We start from the raw sequence: 23,704 nt of genomic DNA on the forward strand, positions 1-23,704 counted from the left end.
TTCGAGCTGCCCCGGGCGTGGGCTGCCCATGGAGTGTAAGAGCTCCTCTGCCCACGTGAAGCACCAAGCAGATAATTAGGGGCCCTGACATTTCCTCTTTCTTGCAAGTCTTATAGTGATGAAAATTGCCTTTGTCATGCTGTTAAATGCGGGCACTATTTTGTAGAAAATATTTCATAATCATCTAATATAGTATTTATGATACTCTGCTAGGAATGGCAGAATTCACAGTTACACTGTGAATAATGGATTGGTTTTTTTCTTATTTTTTTTTTTGCGGTATGCGGGCCTCTCACTGCTGTGGCCTCTCCCGTTGCAGAGCACAGGCTCCGGACGCACAGGCTCAGCGGCCATGGCTCACGGGCCCAGCCGCTCCGCAGCATGTGGGATCTTCCCGGACCGGGGCACGAACCCGTGTCCCCTGCATCGGCAGGCGGACTCTCAACCACTGCGCCACCAGGGAAGCCCTATGGATTGGTTTTAAAGGTGTAATTTTTTCCCCCCAGGTGATGTCCGAAACGATATCTACGTGACATTAGTTCAAGGAGATTTTGATAAAGGAAGCAAAACGACCGCAAAGAATGTTGAGGTTACAGTGTCTGTTTACGATGAAGATGGAAAACGACTGGAGGTATTATTGACTGTTGCAAAGTTGAACCTGTAGTGTTTAAGTTTTACTTCCCAAGTGTGTGCCTTGGCTCTGCCGCAGGATGCCAGAAGCCACAGTTTCATTTCTGGGGAAGAGCGTTTGCTTTTTCTTCCTTTTCTTCCCTTTGTCCAAGAGGGCTGGTTTCTACCGGGTCCCAGCAGCCGGCCTGCCTCAGGACGACCCTGGGGTCCTGACCACCTTCTTTTTATTTATTTGTTTATTTTTGGCTGCGTAGGGTGTTCCTTGCTGCGTGCAGGCTTTCTCTAGTTGCGGCAAGCGGGGGCTACTCTTCACTGCGGTGCGCAGGCTTCTCATTGCGGTGGCTTCTCTTGTAGCGGAGCACAGGCTCTAGGTGCGTGGGCTTCAGTAGCTGTGGCTTGTGGGCTCTAGAGCACAGGCTCAGTAGTTGTGGTATGTGGGCTCAGTAGTTGTGGCTCGTGGGCTCTAGAGCGCAGGCTCAGTAGTTGTGGCATACGGGCTTAGTTGCTCCGCAGCATGTGGGATCTTCCCGGACCAGGGCTTGAACCTGTGTCCCTTGCATTGGCAGGTGGATTCTTAACCATTGCACCACCAGGGAAGTCCCACTGACCACCTTCTTTTCCAAACTCTATCCTGGGGTCCCACTTGCTGGTGTAAACCCGGGGCTCAGAGGGCGAATGATCACATTAGAAGTTCAGATAATGTTATTAGCATCTTTTGAGACAGATGGAAACTGAGCCCCAGAGAAATCAGTCACCTTGCTCAAGGTCAGAGAGCTAACGAGAGGTGGAACTGGGTTGTGAATCTGGGCCTCTGAGCCTTGTGCTTTTCTCGGTGGTGGCTACCAAGACCTCCTCCTGCGTGGTCACAGCAGCCTGCGGGCGTCCTGAGAAGTGCTCAGAGGCTGTGGCCTTCTCTGAGGACTGGAGGCTGAGCCCAAGCTGGGGTTCCCTGCCAGCTGCTTCTCTGGCCCGTGGCTGCAGCCTGGGCTCTCCTGGGCCCACGTGGCCGAGAGCAGTGCCCTGTGGGTGCTCCTGAGGCCCAGCTGTGCCAGGAGGTGGGTGGCCTCCTTTCTCTCTGGGTGGCCTGTGTCCAGTATCCCTGCTCTTCCCCTGGGCTTTACCGGTATCGCTGTTCCTAGAGGCGAGTGGTCAGTGTCTGTGGCTAGGGAAGGGACAAAGCGCTGCCACCTCCTTTTTGGTCCGTAGCCCTTTACTCCAGCTGCCGAGTCAGTCAGGAACTTCTTCCTGCAGGTCCAGGGTGAAAGTTATTAGGGGTAAGGGTACGAAGCATGGAGGACAGTAGCATCCCCATGCCGCATAGCCATCAAGATCTTAGATGCCTGTGAGCAAGGTTTTCTGCTGGCCGCTGGCCCCAGCCGGATCTGTTCTTCCATCGCTGGGAGGTGTTCCATGGGCAATGGGGTTATTGGTGTTCCCCGAGGGCCCTCGGTCCTTTTGGGTCATCAAACCGGGCGGGGGGTTGGGGGACATGGATGCAGCCTCAAGCTCTATGAGGGCTGATACGATCTCTTTATGCCTTCTTTTAAAGCATGTGATTTTCCCGGGTGCTGGTGATGAAGCTATTTCAGAATACAAGTCCGTGATTTATTACCAAGTGAAACAGCCGCGCTGGTTTGAGACGGTTAAGGTATCATTTGCATGGTCCTTTTTCCCATGGGGTTGATTATGAGATGCTCATTTGTACCCTGAGGAAGTCCCCGCCTCCTGCCCGGCCCAGGGCTGCCCACCAGTGGGCACCCTCCCCCAGCCCCAAGGCACTTTCAACAAAGTCCTTTAGGGTTGCTAAGGAACCACGCTGGTGTTTCTTGGAATTTACATTTACTCTCATCTCCTTTTGGACCTAAATTCAGGACTTTATCTGGAGACAAATACAGAATCCTTTAAAGATAGCAATTGTCTTTCTCTTCTCGGGTCTGTTTTGTGTGTGGCATGCTGTCTTTACACCAAATGGAGAAAAGTAGAGATGATAATGCATGGAGGGCATCGCTGGAGAGATGGATCCTGTTCCCTTGGCCTTGGTGCTCTGAGGCTCCTAATGCAGCCTGCTGATACCCCCTCGCAGCCCACACACCACGGGCTTGGGTACTGGGACACCAGGCCAGCGGTTGGCTTTGGAATACAGATGTTAGCTCTGAGATTAGGGACAGTCTTGGCTTAAAGGCAGCAGGTATTAAGTCTTTTTCCTTTTACTGTAAGTCACAAAAGGACCGCCTTCTCGCTGCAGCCGAGGGCAGGTCCCTGCAACTGTAAAGGGAATATAGACACCTCCGAATCGGGGCTAAAAACGAAAATGGCAACTTTTAAAAATAGACTCTTCCCGGTGAGGATCAGCACATTTAAAAAAAAATTCAACTGCCTTGTCCAGTCTGCTTGGCATCCTGGACAATATTATCTGGTATAAATTTCCAAAAGGCATTTGCTTCTGGGACAATCCTACAGGGGGTGAGGTGTACGGCATCGTCTCCCTGCAGTGCAGAAGAGTGTAGAGTGGTCCAGGATGTCTCCAGGGGAATACAGCTGATCGAGGGAGAAGTTGTTCCTCAAGGTGCTCAGCTTCCCTCTTTATTCTGCAGGTGGCCATCCCCATTGAGGACGTGAACCGCAGTCACCTACGCTTTACCTTCCGACATAGATCGTCCCAGGACTGTGAGTAACCGCACGCTTCGTTATCCCGTGTTTATCACGCACGTACTCTGGATCGTTCTAGAACGTGGCTACTGTAACACAGTGAGGTCTTGACACTTGAGCTCGGTGCCCACGTGAACCTGCTCCTGCTCTGATTGAGTTGATCCTAGGAGATCTTCAGTTTCTTCTCGAATCTGTCTGATGAGGTGCCGCTCCTTCCTACTCACCCCTCGGGTTTCCTCTTTGCCCTTTGGCTTGTAATACTGCCCCGTCCATCAGAAAAGCCACTGAGATATAATACCTAGATTTCAAAAATTGCTCTTAATGCTCTTGCATCGGCGTTGGAAACCTCTGGCTTCGCTGGCAGCTGCTGGTGCCTGGAGCTCTGGCATACCTTTTCTCGTCCACGTTGGTGTAGCCTTGACCGTGATGCCAGGACTTTGGGAGGAAAGAAGTTTGAATCACTCACCTTCCAGGAGGATTTGTGATCGATGTTTGAAGTTTGTCTCATGACCTGTGTTGAATTCATTGTCTGCTAAGGACGTCACCCTGTGCTAGACACTGAGGAAGGTATCACAAGGGGACGATCCGCCCCCTGCCCTTCATGGTCTCTATCCATCTGGCCGTGGGCTGAGGTTTGAGAAAATAAGTGATGCTGGGTCACGTGTGCAGCGGCATCGAGGGTACGGTGGTCTGGGCGGGTGCGTTGGTCACCCACCAGCCTGTGGGGGCCAGAGCCCTGCGGTTGGGGGACCTCAGCCCTGGCTCTGTGTGTCTTCACAGGTGTTTCAGCCTGAGGAGGGGAATGCATGGGGGATGCCGGTCCCTCAACAGGGTGCCGGCCGTGGGATAGGGCTCCACAGGCCCACCGCTGCCGTGATGGTGTGTCCACCCTCCTTACTGTCTCTGGGGGCCTGCCTGACCTGTGCCCTCCCCAGGGCGTGGAGCCCGCAGAGGCAAGGGTGCAGGAGAACAGCCGGGAGGGTGAACACGTGAGCAGAGGTGTGAAGTTGGGGGTGTGTAGACCCCCGTGTGGGACCAGTGAGAAGCTCTGTGAGGTTGAAGAGGCGCGAGGACTACAGGGCTGGCATGTGGAAAGTGTGACTGTCAGCCCGAAGATGTGCTTGCGTGGGGTGAGGCTGGGAGGTGGCTGAACCAAGGGGTCTAGAGCAGCACGGGGTCCCTCCTGGTGAGTGGGCGTGTGGAGGATGCCGGGGGAGGGGTGGGAGCGCTATGGAACATCATTCCACCCCTCCTCTTGTCCCAGTGCTTAAGGGGCCAGCGGAGAAGGGGTCGGGGCCCAAGCAGCGTGGGAGGCGCAGAGTGTGAAGTCTGGGCAGCCTGGAAAGCAGGGCCCGCCCCATTGGGGCCAAATCCAGGCCACCAGGCAGTGGGCTCGGGTCTGCTAACTGTGGGCACTCCTGGACGGCTGAAACGTGGATGGATAAGATGTTCGGATGGATGCGAACACCTCTTCGTACGTGTTCATCGTGCTCTTACTCTCTCCTGGCACAAGGATTTTTTTTTTTTTTTTTTTTTTTTTTTTGCAGTACGCGGGCCTCTCACTGTCGCGGCCTCTCCCGTTGCGGAGCATAGGCCCTGGATGCACAGGCTCAATGGCCATGGCTCACGGGCCCAGCCGCTCCGCGGCATGTGGGATCTTCCCGGACCGGGGCACGAACCCGTGTCTCCTGCATCGGCAGGTGGACTCTCAACCACTGCGCCACCAGGGAAGCCCCTGGCGCAAGTATTTTTACCACGTCATTTAGATGAGTCCTCACCACGATGCCCTGTGGTGGATCATTGGCGCTTCCTACATTACAGATGAGGAAACAGCCTCAGAGACCCCACCTCAGTGGCCCAAAGTCACCTCATGGTCAGCGGAAGAGCTCTGGTTCCCACCCCAGTCCTTGTGTCCCCCCTGCCTTTGGAGAGTACCGAGGCCACTGCCGTCATTTGGTCTGTGTTGAGCACCTGCTGTATATGCAGCTCACACAGAGAATTCTCCTCTTGCCAAACTTAGGTTGGGTTGAGGCGTGAGATCGGCTCGCAAGAGCCATGGGCCGAGCAGCGGCCTGGGAGCATCGCGTGCGTTAGGCAGAGGTGCGGGGTGAGCAGGGTCAGGTGGGTGATTGGGGGAATTGGGGACAGGTATGTCCTCAGCCAAGTCCCAGAAGGTGTGGTGGGCCCAGCGCCCTGCACACCGGAAGTCGCCGGGGGTGGGAATGGGCTGCAGGGGAGGGGAGGGTGGGGAGCCCTGTTGCGGGGCAAGGACAAAGTTCTAGAACGCACAGGGGACTTACCTCAGAAGCACGCTCCCTTTTTAGAACAAGCTCATTCTCTCTAATTAATAGATTACACCAGGGCAGAGGGATCTCTTTGGTAGCATTTTAATTTTCAAAATCCTTGTTTTTCTTGTCAGTTTTAAGTACTCATTATAGACAAGATGCTATCACCCGGCCTCCCACGATACATTTGCATAATTAATAAAGTCTCCCAAGCCACAGCTGGTGGGGTTTGGGGAACGTGTCGAGCATTGCAAGTGTGATGCTGACGAAGTCCCGAGCTGTGCGCTGCTGGAGGGGTGGGTGCCACCGGGGCCCCTGCCACCGGGGCCCCTGCTACGGCCTCGTCTGCAGGTGCTCTGGGTCAGAAATGGGAGGAGGGCCACACTGCATGCCCTCCCCGCCGCCCCAGACGAAATGCGCGCTCTTTACCCCTAGTGGAAGAAAGTGAGGGGATTTCTCGTACTGGGAGCTGTCCTTGGGGTTGGGAAGTTTGGCGCTGGTGTGAACGTCTAACACTCTTCTGCAACTTGTTAGCCGTTCCAAACGCATCAGTTGATGTCTTAACGTGGATGCGGGCAGATATGTGGCTTCTGGGGCCGGACTGCCAGGAGCTGAGTTTCCCTTGTTTGTAGGGGGCCGGTTGGGTCCGCCAGCGCTGCCCGCCCTCTGGGGCATGTGGCCTTCTTCTGTGGGCCCTGACGTTGTGTAAATTTGTTGTCTGCCTCATAATGGCTGCTAATGAGGATGTAACAAATGCAGTCCATCCCCTGTGTGAAGATGCGGAGTATTGATAAAAGGTGCACTTCTAACTTGTGTGCTACGTAAGAGTAGGGTCAGGGGAAGCCTTCTGCTGGCAGGTAGGGTCACGTGTCCTGAACTGCAGCTGCTTTCAGACAGATGTGTTTTAATTTTTTTCATGTCAGCCCGTACTTAAAAGGATCTCTTCCTTCTCACTGGAACACTGAGTTTTATGTTTTTAAGAACCCTTTCACAAAGTTCTTTCAATTTCGAGAAGTACATATTTTTTGCTTTTATCCCTCCCTTTAGCTTTGGTTGGTCAGTCATTCACCCAGCTAATTAGCTAGCATTTATTGAGCACCTAATGTGTGCCAGACCCGATGGACACCAGGAACGCAAAGACTAATGAGATGTGGTATCTCAGGCAGTGATGTCCTATAGCAAATATTTTGAGCCCCTGACTCAAGGTGGGCAGATGTATGCTCTTCAACCTCTGTCCTTTCATCTCCAAAAAGAGAATCTGGGATCTATAATTTTAAAGGTCTTTTCTAGCCCTGAGACTCAGTGTTTCCGTGCTGTGTTCAGCTTGCATCTTGAAAAATTCATCACAAATCCATTTCTTCAGTGCAGACTCCTCACCTATCTCTACCTGATCTGGCACCTGCCCACCTTGGAGCTCTCACTGCATACCACTCACCAGCCACACTGGCTTCCAGTCCCCAAGCAAGGCAGGCCGGTCCCACTTTAGGGCTTCCGTATTTGGACATCTCTTTTCCTGGAGGGTTTACATCTTGGCTCATACGTCATCCACCTTCTCAGAGAGACCTTTTCCAACCATCCAGCTGGGTGGTCCCTGTTCCCATCATTACGCTTTAACAAGCCACCAATTTTTGTTTTATTTGTTATCTGAAAGGACTTAAAAAATTTTTTTTTAAATTTGTTTATTTATTTTGGCTGCACCAGGTCTTAGTTGCAGCTCACCAGCTCCTTAGATGTGGCATGCAAACTCTTAGTTGCGGTATGCATGCGGGATCTAGTTCCCCGACCAGGGATTGAACCTGGGCCCCCCATTAGGAGCACGGAGTCTTACCCACTGGACCACCACGGAAGTCCCTGAAAGGACTTGTTTGTTGGCGTCTCCCCAGGCACTATTTCATGCACTGGGGAAATAGCAGTGAAAAAATACACAAAGTCTTTTTCATGGGAAAGCCCAGTGGATGAAACTAACAATAAACACCGCTTTGTCTCCCCCCTCCCCTGGCCCTTTCTCATGCACAGACACCCTACAGGCTTGGTAATCTCTTGGTAGTCTGGTAGTAATCTCTTGGTAATCTGTTGTCTTAATCTGCTTGGGCAGCCATAAGAAAATACCATAGACTTCGTGCCTTAAACAACAGAGATTTACTTTCTCACAGTTCTGGAGGCTGCAAGTCCGAGATCAGGGTACCAGCATGGTCAGGTTCTGGTGAGGACCCTCTCCCAGGTTGCAGACGGCCGCCTTCTCGCTGTGAGCTCACACGGAGAGGGACCACTCTGGTGTCTGTTCCCCTTCTTATAAGGGCACCCGTTCTATAGGGTCAGAGCCTCACCCTTATGACCTTTTACCCTTAAGAACCTCCTTATAGGCCTTTTCTCCAGTACAGCCACATGGGGGGGTTAGGCTTCAGCATAAGAATTTTGTTGAACAAAACAAAACATAACAGTTCAGCCCATAGCAACTATGAAGAACAATCAGTCGAGTGGGAGGAGTGTGACCAGGGTAGGCGTTTGCTCTTCTAGGCAGGCTGGTCACTTCAGAGCAGGTGATACTTTGGCAGAAACTTGAATGAAGTGAGAGAATGAGTCTCACATGCTAATTCTGGGGGAAGGACTTTCTTGCCAAAGAGAACAACATTTCACAGTAGGGTGTTCAGTCTGCCTGGGGCTTATATTTGTGGAGGGTGTGAGGTGAGCGTCCATCTGTTTTGTTTGTCCCTGCTGACACTCTGAAGGGTCTGCCCCTTCCAGTGGTCACTTGCAGTGGCCTGTGTTTTCATGCCTTGTTCCCACTGGTCTGTGAATCCCTGTGTTAAAAACCCACCGTCTTCATTGTTACCCCTTTCCAGTTCCTGTTGGGTTTTAGTATTACAGGCTTTCCGCCACGTTCCTTTTCAAGACCATCCTCCTGCTGTGGGTCCTTTACTGTAGAATCAGTTTTCAAGTTCCACAAGGAAGCTGTCCCATGAGATTTTGATTGTAATTGCTCTGAATTTACAGATTAGTTAGAGCACAGCTGATCCCTTTATGATAAGTGAACGTTGTCTAGATCTCCGTTTATGTTTACTTTAACATCTGTCAGAACAGTTCTGTAATTTTTTTCAGAAAGGCAGCCCTTGTAGCATTTTATGATGTTCTTTTTGTCGCGATGGCAGTAGAAAATGATTATTAATTTCTATTGCAGCTAAGGATAAATCCGAGAAAATATTCGCACTCGCTTTTGTAAAGCTGATGCGCTATGATGGGACCACCCTAAGAGACGGGGAACATGATCTTATTGTCTATAAGGTACGCTCTTCTGTTGGTGCAGTGTAGCTAATTTTGACTGTTTCAAGTCTTTTTGGGCTTCCTGGCCTGAGCTGACATTTCCCATCTTTGTGAGAACACTGCTATCTAGCAACATTTAATTATGTAAATGAACATTTCAGATGACCAGCTGTCCCTAAGGAGAGAAGCTGATACACAATAACACACTAAGTGCTGTTTAAAAAAGTCCTCTGTGTGAATGTGAATTCATCTACAGGAATAAGGGAAATCATTAAAATAAGCAGTTTAGCACAGGGAACTCTGCTCAATATTATGTAACAACCTAGTTGGGAAAAGAATTTGAAAAAGAATAGACACATGTGTATGTATAACTGAGTCACTCTGCTGTACACCTGAAACTAAGACAGCATTGTTAATCAACGATACTCCAATATAAAATAAAAGGTTAAAAAAATAAAAGAAGCGGTTTAGCAAATGATAAAGAGCAAATATCATGATGGTTAAAAGGATTAAGGATCCTAAGGGGTAGAAAATATTGCACGGGATTGCCCGTTGCATTTGACCTGTTGCATCATTAAACCCACAGGCTGAAGCGAAGAAGCTGGAAGACGCCGGCACGTACTTGAGCCTGCCGTCCACCAAAGCCGAGTTAGAAGAGAAGGGCCACTCGGCGACGGGCAAGAGCATGCAGAGTCTTGGGAGCTGCACCATCAGCAAAGATTCCTTCCAGATCTCAACTCTCGTGTGCTCCACCAAGCTGACCCAGAATGGTGAGTTTGGGCCCAGAAACGGGTTCACCCCTGGAGTTTTTCCCCTTCAACCCCATGTTTCTCGTGCTCCCTGCTGAATGGAGGAGGCTTCCTTAGGCCCCTGAACCCTGCCGGCGAGTCATTCACACCTTCCCTCCGTAATGGCCCGTGTGGATGCTGTTGGACAGGGAGAGAGGGAGAGGCTGACATTGTTCTGCTTTGAAACTCACATTCTGATTTTATGCTAAGGATGAACCTCAAAGAGAGATAAAGCAATGGATTTACTTTAAAAAAAAAAAAAAGCTTTCTGGCCAAGGGAAGGGAGAAATCCACACAATTTGGAGTCAGACCGAAGCCCTGAACTTGAGCCTTGGCCCTGTGCTAATAACCCTGGGAATGACCTCGAACTAGGGTCTCGGAGCTCATTTTCCTCATATATACCCTGGCTATAATGCCTGCCTCACAGGGCTGTCTGAGGGCTACGGGAGCCCTAGGGGGTGAGGCCCCTGCCCTCTTTGGGTCTTGCCCTCTCTCATCTGCTCATTGAGATAATTACCAGTTACCTTTAGTTTTACAAGTTGGTGTTGACGACATTTCTAGTCCCCCTGACAGCGAGATAAGGCATCCCTTGCTGATGCACTCACACCAAAGTGCGACCTTAACGCAGCATCAGATGGTGCCCAGTGTCCCCACGCTGCGGGCCCGGGATGCTCGGCATTGTTCCCACGGGCTTGCAGCCTCCCCAAGGCATGGCCGCACCCCAAGGCATGGCCGTGCGGCCCGGGCACTCCTGATTCAGAGCACACTGTCTGGTCGAGGAAGAGGGTCCTCTGCACAGATCTTACATTGAAAAATCGAGTTCCCCAAATGTGATGGGCTCACAGCCGTGCAGAGTTAGCTTTACGTTCTCTTGAAAGTCAGCTTGAAAATCCAATTCTTTTTCCTCTCAACCACTGATACGGATTTTGATTATTAATGTCCGTTGCTGTCGTGAATCGTGTTCCCGGGGGTTGTCGGTAAAGCTTGGCAGTAGTCTCGGATGGGCTCAAGGGACAGTCGTCGTTTAGGCTTTAACAGGCTGATCACAGGACAGAAGTACCCCGTCATCTGGAAGGCCCTGCGTGGTAGTGGGGAGTGCGGGTCCTGATCAGACTTTCACCGCCTGCTGTAGCAATCTCCATGAGCAGGTGGAAACCCTTCCCTGGGGCACTGGGATCCGGGCACGCATGGGGAGGGGTAGGTGATGCGCAGGGAGTTTGCAGGTTCAGTGCCCAGGGAACATGCTGTCGGCACGGCGGGTGCTGGTTTGAGACTGGGTTATAGAAACGGTGACCCCGTGGGTCAGATGTTACCCTCTGGATATGGCCCTGATAGTCCGCTAGCCTGGCGGCTGGCTGCTCCTTCTAGGGCTTCATTTAACTCAGGGCAGCCTGTCGAAGGGGCACTTAAGCTTCTGCTTTGTCTTGCCATCTTCACTGTGTGGGAAGCCACCTTCTTAGAAATGGGTCATATTCTAAAAGCACATTTGGAAGTTGTTATTTGGAACTTGAATATGTTTTCCCCATTAAAACAGTGTGTTGAATAGCGGTTAGGTTGTGAGGCCTACGCACAGAATCCTTCTTAATCCACATATCCCTGGGGAAGACGACTGTGAACCAGGACATTCTCAAGGTATTAAGTCACAGTAATTTCCCGGGGAGACATGTCCCACCTCCTCTCACCTTTAAGCTCTTCGAGTCTCACCAGACACAGGGTAATAATCCCCTCTTTGGGACTGAGGGGCACAGCACCCTGGTCTCGCCAGTGGCTGTTGCCAGGCCACCAGGAAATTCCGATGTGATGCAGCTCACTAAACTGAGGGGGACACACCTTTTGTTGTTCATTTCACACCGGCCAACAATGCCTCTCTTCTGGACGGTGGCATGTCAGGTGTGTGCAAGATGGGGCTGCCCCGATTGGCATCTGGCATTGAGTCCCAGATTCTCATTTGAGGGAGTCATTTTTCTGAAACCGTGATTTGTTACTGCGAAGTTCCATTACTTAGGGAAAAGTGGTGGCTGAATTATTCATTGACGTTTGTATTAAACATCTCTGTTCTCAGCATTATGCTGGATGCTTTGGGGGATATAAAAAGAAGTAGGAGACATGGTTCCTCTCCTTCATCAGCTTACTATGTAATTAGAGAGAGAGAAGTCACGAGGCAGAGAATTATTACGAGCCAAACTGCGGCGGCTCCCTGGGAATGAGAGGGGACAGAGAGGGTGGGGTTGCTGAGCAAGCTCCCCGTCCTCAAAGGTGTTTGTCCACTGCTAATTTGCCCAGCTGTATCTTTTCTCAAAAGTACCACACAGAGGTAAACCTCAGCCTCCCTCTAATCCAAAGTGCCACTAACTTTGCATGAATGGGATCCAGAGTATTAGCTCACCTCCATTAAAAAAACGCTGGTGGACTTCCCTTGTGGCGCAGTGGTTAAGAATCCATCTGCCAATGCAGGGGACACGGGTTCAGTCCCTGGTCCGGGAAGATCCCACATGCCGCAGAGCAACTAAGCCCGTGTGCCACAACTACTGAGCCTGCTCTCTAGAGCCCGAGAGCCACAACTACTGAGCCCGCATGCCACAACTACTGAAGCTGCGTGCCTAGAGCCCGTGCTCCACAACAAGAGCAGCCACCACAATGAGAGGCCTGCGCACTGCAACGATGAGTAGCCCCTGCTTGCTGCAACTAGAGAAAACCCTTGGCAGCAATGAAGACCCAATGCAGCCAAAAATAAACAAACAAACAAACAAAAACCCAGAGATAAGCAGTACCTTCTAGCATTTGCAAAAGCTGTTTAAAAATAAAACAAAAAAAAACCCACAAAAAAAACTACTGGTAACTCTTATGAGGTGGAAATCTCCATTAACCCTGGGACTGAGAGCGAGTCTGGGCAGGATGTAGCCCTTCTCATGACTTCACTTTCAATTAGAAATTAAAACATGTTAACCTTCATGAAGAATGGCTAAAATGTTCATCTCTTTGATGGGTGGCAGCTGTTGGTCTTCCTGCCTGGCATCACACTAAGTGCTTTCTCCACGTCTTGCCATTTAAGTCTTGCACCAACCCTGTGACCCGGGCAACACTGTACCCATTGTTCAGATAGGAAAACTGAGGTGAAGGTACTGGTCCAAGGTCACATCTTGGTGGCGTGGCCCGGCTGGTGTTTGAGTCTACTCTCTACACATTCTAAAGACACTAGGATGCTGTCCCGTTCACACTTTCCTGTTTGTAACTCTCCCCTTCATCAGCTGTACTTGGGGGTGAGGTGATATAAATGAGAATGTGCGCTTGGTGCTCATCACCTGTATGCCTTCTGTGTGGTTTGATCCTTGAATTATAGCTGGTGTCTTGTGTTCACTGAAATTCTACCTACTGCCAAAATTATATTTTTCTTTTCAGTATTAACTAGGGTTTTTTTTTATGGAGACAGTTTCTGTAGCAGAAGTTCATTCCCGATGAGCATAAATAGTAAATTAGATGTGCTTTGCTAACTGTGTTTTTTCACGTAATGGGATATTAATATGACTTCGTCCTTTCCCAGAGATGTTTTGGATTCTGTTTTCATGCCTTAAACAAAATCATTTCTCAACATTGTCTTCCACATTTAGTCTGCAAAAACCAATACGTTCAACTTGTGATTTTTTTCTATTAGAAAAGAAACATACAAAAACTTTTGGAAGGGCCAGGACTTGGTAAAGGTGGCAAGCTCAGTGCAGCAGTGGTCTCCAGGGCCAGGGTTCCTGTCTCCTTTGGGGACTGTCCCCTTGCATTCTCAGTACTTGAATTTGTGTTGGTTATTTATTTTATATTATTTTATCTTAAAAAACTAAGAATCTTATGCTTGAACAGGAGAAAACCCCTTGGCAGGAGCTGCCAGGACAGCACTGAATGGCCAGCAGCCTCGCAGGCCTGCTGCTCCTCTCATCTGCGTTCTTGTGGGTTGGAAAGGCCGGTCCCTCTTCCATGCTCTGATCTGCCTTCTTGTGGGTTCGAAAGGCCGGTCCCTCTTTCATGCTCTGATCTGCCTTCTTGTGGGTTCGAAAGGCCGGTCCCTCTTCTGTAGGATCCCCAGATGCCTTTTGAAAGCTTCCACATGGAAATCATTTCATGGTAAACGTAGTTGGAAATAATGAATCCGGTCACACCGGGTGTCAAGGATGTTGCTAGAAAGTAATGAAGTATTTACATGGCGAACGTTTCCAAATAGGCTTAGTTCATCTGTTCAAAAAATTATGTAGAGGACCTCACATGATGGGTGAACGAGGGAGAAAGAGTCCTTGCTGTGAGGAACTGATGTTCGTTTACTGTTTCCAGTGGACCTGCTGGGGCTGCTGAAGTGGCGATCCAACACCAACCTGCTGCAGCAGAACCTGAGGCAGCTGATGAAGGTGGATGGTGGCGAAGTGGTGAAGGTAACGTGGCTCCCACGCTGGTTCTGGTTGTTTTGTTGTCCTTACGGATATGAAGAGGTGTAGGCTCCGCCTCCCAAGATGGTACAGGCACGCCTCCGAGACACTGCGGGTTCGGTTCCAGACCACCACAGGAAAGCAAGTCACACGCATTATTTGGTTCCCCAGTGAGTATCAAAGTTACATTTACACTCTACTGTCGTCTGCTGAGTGTGCAGTAGCATCATGTGAAAAAAAATAGGTACAACATTAAATAGATAGTCAACAAGGACCTACTGCATAGCACAGGGGACCATACTCAATATCTTGCCATAACCTTTAATGGAAAAGGATCTGGCTTTCCGAGCTAGACCCCAGACAGGGGTCCCTACGGCGTTGTCCTGGGTTCCCATCGTAACTTAAAGGGAAACGTTCACAATGTCCAGAGCCCTTCATGTCCTGCAAATGACAGAGGAGGGTGTCCTCAAATTCCTTGCAAGAGTTTTAGTTGTAAACAAAAGTGACTAAATAAAATATTATTCACAATTTAAAAAAAAAGAAAAGAATCCGAAAAAGAATAGATATATATATATGTACAACTGAATCACTTTGCCATACACCTGAAACTAACACAACATTGTAAATCAGCTATACTTCAATTACAAACAAACAAACAAGGGAATTCCCTGGCGGCCCGTGATTAGGCCTGTGCACTTCCATTGCAGGGGGCACGGGTTCTGGTTGGGGAACCAAGGTCCCTACATGCCTCGCAGTGAGTGGAAAAAAACAAAAAAAGAAAAAAGTTTAAACAAGAGAAACAAAAAACCCTCAAAATTAAAAAACCATGTCCATTAAAAAACCAATTAAAAAATACTTTATTGCAAAAAAATGCTAAACCATCACCTGAGCCTTCAGTGAGGGATAATCAACAGTCACATCAAAGATCTCTGATTGCAGCTCACCATCACAAACATAATAATAATGAAGTTGGAAATATTGCAAGAATTATCAAAATGTGACACAAAGACACAAAGTAAGCAAATGCTGTTGGAAAAATGGCTCCAAGAGACGTGCTGGACCCAGGGTTGCCACAAATCTTTGATTGGTAAAAACCACAACATCTGCCAAGTGCAATAAAACGAGGTCTGCCTGGTCATAAGCCTTTTAACAACTAGTGTCTTCGGGAGGTTGACCTACGCCTCTAAGACGACAGAATCCTTCTTGGACTCTGGTCCGGGGAGCGCGGCCTGGCTTCGCTGTGATGGAAACAGGCTTTGGAATCAACCAAGTCTAGGGTTCTGCTTCCTGTTCCAGCGGGTCCTCACTGTGGGGCTGACACAGGTTAGATAACATCTTTAAACCTTGCTTTCCCCTGCTGTAAAATGGACATAACCAGAGTGCCTTGTTCAGAGGGTCCCTGTGGAGGTTAAATGAGGCACTGGCCCCGGGGAGGTGGCCTGGTAGTATCCGGATTTATCATCACCACTGTCATGACCATCCCCGTGATCGTTAACCCTGGCTCTCGACTCACCTGTCATTGATGTGCAGAGCTTCGTGGTGTGTCAGAAAGATCACGGCACTCAGTCTTGTCTTGGCTATTTTCCTCCCATGTGGTCTTGGATTGATTTCTTAGCTTCACAGAGAGCAGGCCCTGGAGCAGTGCTAGGTGTCCTCTTGAATCTTCATCTACGATAGGACAGTCAGACTAGAGTGATCACAGGTCCCTTTGAGCGCTCAGATTTGGTGATCGTTCGTGGTTCCAATATTTTCTTCAGTAAAAGGCTCTCTTTGCCACTCCTGTGCCCAGTGACTTCTCCTTGTATGTAAGGAAATGCATTTCCGTGGCCACTGGGCTCCACCTTGGCTGGCGTGCAACAAGCCGGGCCACCACTCGTGGCTGCCCGAGAGCAAGGTCCCCACGGCCAGGTCCGTGTCGCTGCCTCAGTCCTTTATCCTCCGTGAGAGGTGCTTGCGGAGGGAGACGACCTTATCTCTGTGAAAATTAATTACTTAAAATGGCCTTAATTAAACAGCAATGTGGTTAACTTCAGTAGAAATTAATTTGGTGGCACCGCTCTCCTAAATTCATTGTATAACCGTTCAAACATACCCTCACTAATCTTCGAATTTTAATCACCTTTTCCTGGCCCTTGTCTTCTTCTACTGGCTTGGACATTGTTAACTGCATTTTAAACTTCCCTGGGTTCTATGAATTCCCTAATTCAGATGAAAACTGGGTGAATAAGTTAACAGCACTTTAAAAGACCCACAGTTAATGAAATTGTGTCCTCTTTCATTTTTCGGTCGCTGTATCACATCAGGAAGTGTATTTATGTTGAACTATTGACACACTGACCAGGGAAGTTCTAGAACCATCTGATTTTATTGCCCCCCCTCAGTTCCTCTTATCTAATCTATTATCACATCCTGTTGTTCGTCCCTGGAGATGGCTTTCACCTCTCTCCTTCTCCTTCCTGTGTTCACTGATACCGCCCAGGGTTGGATGACCTGTCCTGGCCCTTACTTGTTTTGCCTGTTTATTCCTTCCCATTGACAGCGTATCCTAATACCCTGTAGGCCTGGAGCAGGGAATAGACTCATCTAAGGCCACCGGGCTGTTAACAGAGCCAGGAACAGAGGGAATCCTGTTGAAGGACACTGATAGATTGTGGAGTTTATTCCATTTATTCAAGACCTCCCTTCTGTGTCTTTATAACTTTTAGTGGAAAGATGACATTGCTTGATAGACTGAGCAGAGTATTTGCTTGTTTAGTAAAAGTGACATTGCTTGAGAAAAGTATTTGCTCATTTAGTAAAAAGTATAGTCTCCCATTTTAGTGGGAAATGAAAATGGTGATTGTGCTCTTCCAGTGGATGGTCTTGGAGAGAGGGTGGGTGTCCAAAGAAGTCTTTCATGGCCTTGTGTGAGGGACCGCCTTCAGGACACTCGTGTCCCTGCACTGCTGCGGCTCTATGGCCAGATACACAAGGCCCCCGCTGTCTGCTGTCCTGTTTCTGTGTCATTTGTCTGGGTGGGGCTGGTAGACCTCTTTCCATGAACTGTGACAAGCCGGGGCTTGGCACTGGACACTGGTGTGTCTGTTGGCAGTAACACTGGGCTGTTAGCAGATGGCGGCGTCGAGTTTTGACCTTTGCAAAGCGTTTACAATCTGAAATGATGGGAAACGATACAAAAGTACCAAGAGGTGGTGCAGGCTTGAACAATTACGGAGTGGACGGATGTCCAGACCAGAATGCCTCCTGGTCCGGCTGGTTTCATTCCCGTGCCATTTATATGTGACAGTTCTTGGCACAGACTAGGTGGTAGGTGGCACCGTGGAATAGAATGAGGATTTTATGCCTGACGCGTCTCAGATCACTTCCTAGGTCTGGGAACACGTCCCTCAGGAAGAAGGGCTGTGGGGTGCTGGATTTGCAAGGTTGCACGGCTCACGGGGGGTGGGGAGCAGGTCTCTGTGTTTAGTTTCTCTGTCTGCAGGTCGAACCGTTTGAGGTCCTCTGCTGGGGACATGAAGGCCCCTGAGGTTCTGTGCATGGGCTGAGCCGCCCAGGAAGATCTGATCTAGGGATCTCACTCAGTTACACCTTTGTCCCGGCTGTGGGCCTGTCTCACTCACTCCTTTTGTTTTTAATAACCACTTGATTGAGATGTGATTCACTTGATTGAGATGTGATTCACATACCTGAAAGCACCTTTTCGTTTGTACAATTCAGTCGTTTTCAGTATATTCACAGAATTGTGCAGGTGTCCACACTGTCTCATTTCAGAACAGTTCCATCACCGGAAAAAGAAACCCCACACCTGCTGGCCATCACTTCCACTCTCCCTGCAACCGGCTTTCGCTATGGATTTGACTATCCCGGAAATTTTATGTAAACTGAGTCAGACCATATATGACCTTTTTTGATTGGCTTTCTTTTGCTTAGTGTAATGCTTTCAAGGCATGTGGTGGCATGTATCAGAACTTCATTCCTTTCTATGGCTGAATAATAAATATTCCATTGTATGGATATGCCACAGTTTGTTTATCCATTCATCAGCTGATGGACACATTTTGACAATGATGAATAAAGCTGCTATGCATATTTGTGTACAGGTTTTTGTGTGGATGTATGTTTTCCATTCTATTGGTTTCATACCCAGGAATGAAATGTTTGCGTTACATGGTAAATCTACGTTTAACCCACTGAGGGATTGTCCGTCTGTTTTCCAAAGCCATTGAGTCATTTTACATTTCTGCCAGCACTGTATGAGGGCTCTAATTTCTCTCCGTCCTTACCCACACTTAACTATTGTACATCGTTTTGATGGCAGTCCCCTCAGTCTGGGTGAAGTGATACCTCACTGTGATTTCGATGTACTAATCCCAGTGACTAATGAAGATATAGCCAAACTTCATTCCCTTTTATGGTCAGTAGTCCATTGTGTGTCATTCTGCCTAGTCTTGAACTACCCCATAAACAGGGAACTCCTTACTTCCAATGTAGGCTTTTTTAGTTCATCTTATACTTCTTTCAGGGGAGAATGGGGTCAGGGTTCAAAGCCAGGTTCTAGTGTGACATAACTTTGAAGTCTCCTAATTTTTTCTAAATTAAATTCATAATGTTTTGTCATTCTATGCTGTAATATTTATTTGGTGAATTATAGTAGGCATAAAAGGAATTTCTAAATTACCATTGAATACATTAAGCTCATGGCTCTCTGCTCTGTACCCCAGTTTCAGAATCACACACCTCTTCCGTCCTTGGGCATCTGTGTCTGTAGAAGATCCTTTATTATACTAGAAATTTGTCGCTGTATGGCTTCTGCCCAGTTGCTAGCTCAGGTCCCACACTCAAGAGTATATGGAACGAGTCGGATTTGGACTTCCCAGGGTTGCTGTTGAGCTTTTTGTCCTGATGAAAATCAGGAGGAGGGTTGGAACGGGCTCATGGGTGGGTGGGCGGTGGGCTATAGGGCATCTCCCTGCTGCCCATCCTCTGCTTGACTCAGGGTGGCATGTCTTTGTTCTGAATTCACTCATCTCAGATTTTTGTCTTGTGAATCTAATGACTGACAAAACCCCCCAAAGTCTGTAGCTTGGTAGGTGCCATTTGGGAAAGGTGGGTGTTTGCAGTATTGCCAAGGATGATAGTTGTTCTAGGCTGGGGAGAGTGGGGTGAATTTACCTCGTCTGCTGACCTTTTGTGTCTCTCTAGTTCCTCCAGGACACCTTGGATGCCCTCTTCAACATCATGATGGAGAACTCGGAGAGCGAGACCTTTGATACATTAGTGTTTGATGCTCTGGTAAGAGGCCTCGACTTTGCATCTGCTCAGATATTACGGGACGCTTTCAGGTTGCAGCCTTTGAAGCTGGGGCGGGATCCGTCGCAGTAACCCTGAAAGCACTTTCAGTTGTAAACCCAATCAAAGCAGACGAATTGAGAGGTAGAAAGTTTCTTCCACTGTAACACTGTAGTTAGGCAAATGTAAACTGTAGGGCAAGAAGTAAGTAGCTGACCAACCTGTGTCCGAAAGTGTTACAGCTCGTTGACTCACACAGAAGTGCAAGTGATTCAGCTGAAGATTCCAGAATGGTGTGCATTTCTTTTGCTAATGAAAATATTGATTTAACAGGTATTTATCATTGGACTAATTGCTGATAGAAAATTTCAGCATTTTAATCCTGTTTTGGAAACCTACATTAAGAAACACTTTAGTGCAACATTAGCCTACACGTAAGTTCTTTTTTGTTGTTTTAAAACCAGTGCTTCTTTTTGTATATTTTTGTAAGAGTCTTTTCCATATACTTCTGCCTGTGATTCTACGTTTCCCTTCCCCAACTGTGAATTTACTGGGATCATTTTTATTATTGTTTCTCTCTTAACAGACCTAAAAATCTTGTTGAAAGAGATAGGTGATATATCATAAGATTCCGGAATAAGTTCTTGTTCTTCTCCACACCCTTTGTTTGTCTTTGAAATGTTCAGTTTGTGTTTGATGAAACGGATACATGAATGCAGAGTGCCTGCCGCACTGCAGCTTCCTGATGACCGTTTGATGAATGAATAAATGGCTGTGGTCCTGTATTGAGGTTATTGGTTATTTAGTGTGAATAAAATTCAGTTTTGTACTTTTCAATCTATCTTTTTACTCTTTATTTATTTATTATCATTTTTAAGGTTGCAGGTGATTTGTTTATTTTTGTTCTGCTGGTCAAAGCTGGATAAAATTGTTTTTTTTGGGAATTCACTGGCAGTCCAGTGGTTAGGACTCGGTGTTTTCACTGCCATGGCCCGAGTTCGATCCCTGGTTGGGGAACTAAGATCCTGCAAGCTGCACAGCACGGCCAAAAAAAAAAAGTTCTAAAAAAAATTATTTTTTCTTTTAAATTGGTTGGTTAGTGATGTTCAGAGAGCCAGAATGTTAATGTTGTCCAGATAAAACATCTGCAGGTTTGACAATTGTTTTTAGACTTCATATGGATGTTGGCTTTTAATACTCTTGCATTTCTTTCTTTTTTTATTTTTTCTTTAAATTTAATTTTTTTATTGAAGTATAGTTGATTTACAACGTTGTGTTAGTTTCAGGTGTACAGCAAAGTGATTCACTTATACATATATAAATATGTGTGTGTGTAATATATATATACACATATATATTGTTTTCAGATTCTTTTTGCCTTTTAAAGAGTGCCTTTCCTTTTGTTCCAGAAGCTTCGGCTCTAACTAACTAGGATTCTTACTACCCACCCAGCTGCTCTCCACCTGCCCTACATCCCCACATGGGCCCCTGTTGGGTCTACTAGACACCAAGGGGAAAGTGTGAAGCCTGGTGTTGATGCCATAGCCCTGGGACCTGGCCACCTGGGCTTATGTTACCACTCTGTTGCTTTCAAGCTTAAGTTGCTTAAACTCTGTGAGCTTCAGCCTTCTCATCTGTGCAACAGCACGGTTGTAGGTTTTCTTGAGAATTTTAATGAGTTCTTACATGTCAAGTATTTGGAATAATCCCTGGCACTCAAAAAGCACCAAGCAGTAGCTGAGTTTTGTTATTATTAGAATTATTAGGGCGAGTTCCTCATTCTCTCACAATGGGATTTATTGGCATTTATCCAGACTTTTTATTGTGTGAGTTGCAGTGAAAAAGAAAGGTTTAATTTCTTTAAGAACATTCAACTTAGAATCATTAGAATCATTAGAAATGATTCTCTTTTAGGGCCAGGAAGTTGAGGCAAAGCTCCCATCTGTGTCTTGATCATACTTAGGTCAGAACCTGTTGTCCTTGGCTGTGGGAACTCAAGGTCAACAGTCCTGTCCCTGATTCTTGGATTCTTCCGTGTCTGCTTGAGTGCATGTTTATTGCAGGGCAGTGGGTGGAGCCCCTAGTGGGCGGGGAGCAGCGATGTCCTCACCACACAGGGCAAGCTGTGACGAGCTTTGTGCTTGCTGACTAAGAAGCGTTTGTTTAAAACATTCTGTTCTCTCAGTGGAGGAGCCCAGTTTGTCACACTTTGGACAGTTCCCTGCAGACCGTGGGAGGGCTGATCATGTGACACCATCTCGCTATAGCAACCAGAGGGAGCCCAGGGTTTATGGGCGTGGCCTGCATGCTGCTCTGGGTGCCATGTGACCTCCATATGTGTCACTTTCACCATTCTCCTTCATCGAAAGGGGGCCAAAAACCTTTGCTCAGATTAGATTTTGCACTTTCATTTCAGAAAATCGGAACAGTGGTAAGGTCACCGTGCTGCATTCCAGGTCCTCTAGCTGGCGTCCCCCTGCCTGTGACTTTGGGGAGAACGGTGCCCTTATTCTCAAAGGTGGAAAACGAACATTGGGGAGCTTTGGGCAAGTTCCTCAGTGGGAGACACAAAAAGTACCATTTTATTGTTAAGTTACGATGGGACGGAGGTGAGAATCGGTATCTTCTCATTCAGTCTGTCCTCTGCAAAAAAGGAAATTTTAATTTCGGAAAATAAATATTCTTGTCATGTTTTGGTAAACCAGCAACCCCAAGTGGTTCTTCAGCCATTAGAATCTGAGTATTTTTGCCTCGAAATACCAGAGGAGATAATTGTGGTTCATGCAGTTCTAACCCAATCATGGAAGGTTGTGTCTGCACTAATGAAGTACTTTCAGCCTTCTCTGGCCCAGGGGACATTCGGGTCCTAAGTGTCATCACATCACAGCCAGTCTCTCCTCCGCCTCTTCTAGGAGCCTTGGTTAGGTTAGAGTCTGGTCCAGGTAGTTTCTTTATGTCTTTCCTTTGATACATGTTGAGATCTGTAGCCTTTCTTTGCAGAGAACTCCGAGAGAAGAAATTAAAGATAACTGGAGGCGATGGGCATTACTTCTTAGCCCTCTGACTCTCGCAAAGCAGGAGCTCCCCTGCGTGGGCAGTTCGTGGATCAGAGTGACCGGCTCTGGTCCAAGCGAGGAGGGAGGGAGGTGTCAGCTTCAGGGACGGTTCTTCCAGAAGACCAGCAGGACAGGCTCCTTCTGTCCACAGAGCTGCCTTGCCCAAAGCTGGGTCAGACCTTCCTCCCACTGAATTGATGTGCCGTTTGGTCTGCCCCTCTGAGCTGGTGCTGAGGAATTTGGTCTTTCTGCAGTTACAAGTGGCGTGGCTGGCGTGGATTTGGGTCTTTTGACTTCCAGATTCATTTTCTGGTTCTGGGGGTCATTCTCTTTGCAATTCCTTCTTTTTATTCTTTTCTTTGATTAATCTGTTGGAAGGATTTCCAAAATGTATTTCTATGGAATGTATATTTCTTGGGATATTAGTAAGGTCTGAGAGTGAAAGGTGTGTGTGGTCCAGTCAGTTTGGGAATATAAGTGAAACCGAGTGAAACAGGTTTTATGCCAGGACTTGAGATGTTCTGACATGCCTCAGGAACCATCAGGAGACATGTATGGGGCAATACCTTTCCCGATGTTGGGGCCAGGGGAGCCTGTGGGAAGGGGATGTCTCTGGCTTCGCTTCTTCAGGACATGCTGGCAGGAAGGCTTCTGTGGTAGTCTCTCATTTCTTGAGTTCTGCAGCCTGATCAGTGTTAGAAATAACTTTGTATCCACTCAGTCACCCAAAAGCCTCTTTATTGTGATTTATCAGTAGAGTTGTTACTCTTAGAACTGTTCCGAGGTCATCCAGAGTCCAAGTTACAGTTGCTCTTATGAGTGTCTTGTAATAATCTCGAATAACAAGCTAGTGCATGCTGGCTCACAGCTTAACGGGAAATGCCGTGAGTGCCCTGACAGGTTGTTTTTATGACTGTGATGAATATTTAAACGCCACAGGGAAGTTCTGTTGATTACATAGAAAGTTGGGGAGTGGAGAAGTTTGGTTTAGGGAGTAGTCTTGTTGGTTGTTGTCATACAGGCTTTACATATGCTGCTAGTTTTTGGAGAGTTACAGTGTAGCCCAGTACACTGAAAGCTGATAGTATATTGCAGTTAATTTAATTCTTCTTTTATGATTTAGAAAGCATAGCTTGAGGGTCATCCTTGTGAACAGTGATTATTAGTTTATGGGCCAGTAGTGGTAGAAAATATAGACGTTTGGACAGAATCAAAAACTGAATATTACCATTACTGCCTCTATCATTTGAAAATACCATACGCTCAATAAAAACAAATGAGCATTATGAAAATAGATATGTCTGTAAAAATCCCTTTGATTTTTGTTATTTAGCATTGGG

The 23,704-nt window shown here is 47.7% G+C and overlaps 1 protein-coding gene across 2 annotated transcripts in view; it reads left to right on the forward strand.

Annotated features, from left to right (window-relative positions):
* DOCK1 (dedicator of cytokinesis 1) overlaps window positions 1–23,704 on the forward strand; it is a 540,262-nt gene that overhangs the window by 99,357 nt on the left and 417,201 nt on the right. For both annotated transcript variants that reach the window (XM_082637778.1, XM_082637779.1), the window contains exons 14-21: window positions 507–631; window positions 2,180–2,278; window positions 3,225–3,297; window positions 8,743–8,846; window positions 9,412–9,595; window positions 13,928–14,025; window positions 19,222–19,311; window positions 19,642–19,742. In XM_082637778.1, the coding sequence (XP_082493904.1) occupies window positions 507–631; window positions 2,180–2,278; window positions 3,225–3,297; window positions 8,743–8,846; window positions 9,412–9,595; window positions 13,928–14,025; window positions 19,222–19,311; window positions 19,642–19,742 (874 nt within the window). The remainder of the gene's footprint in view (window positions 1–506; window positions 632–2,179; window positions 2,279–3,224; window positions 3,298–8,742; window positions 8,847–9,411; window positions 9,596–13,927; window positions 14,026–19,221; window positions 19,312–19,641; window positions 19,743–23,704) is intronic.

This window comes from Mesoplodon mirus (assembly GCF_964341445.2).
Source record: "Mesoplodon mirus genome assembly, chromosome: 2".
NCBI lineage: Eukaryota > Metazoa > Chordata > Mammalia > Artiodactyla > Ziphiidae > Mesoplodon > Mesoplodon mirus.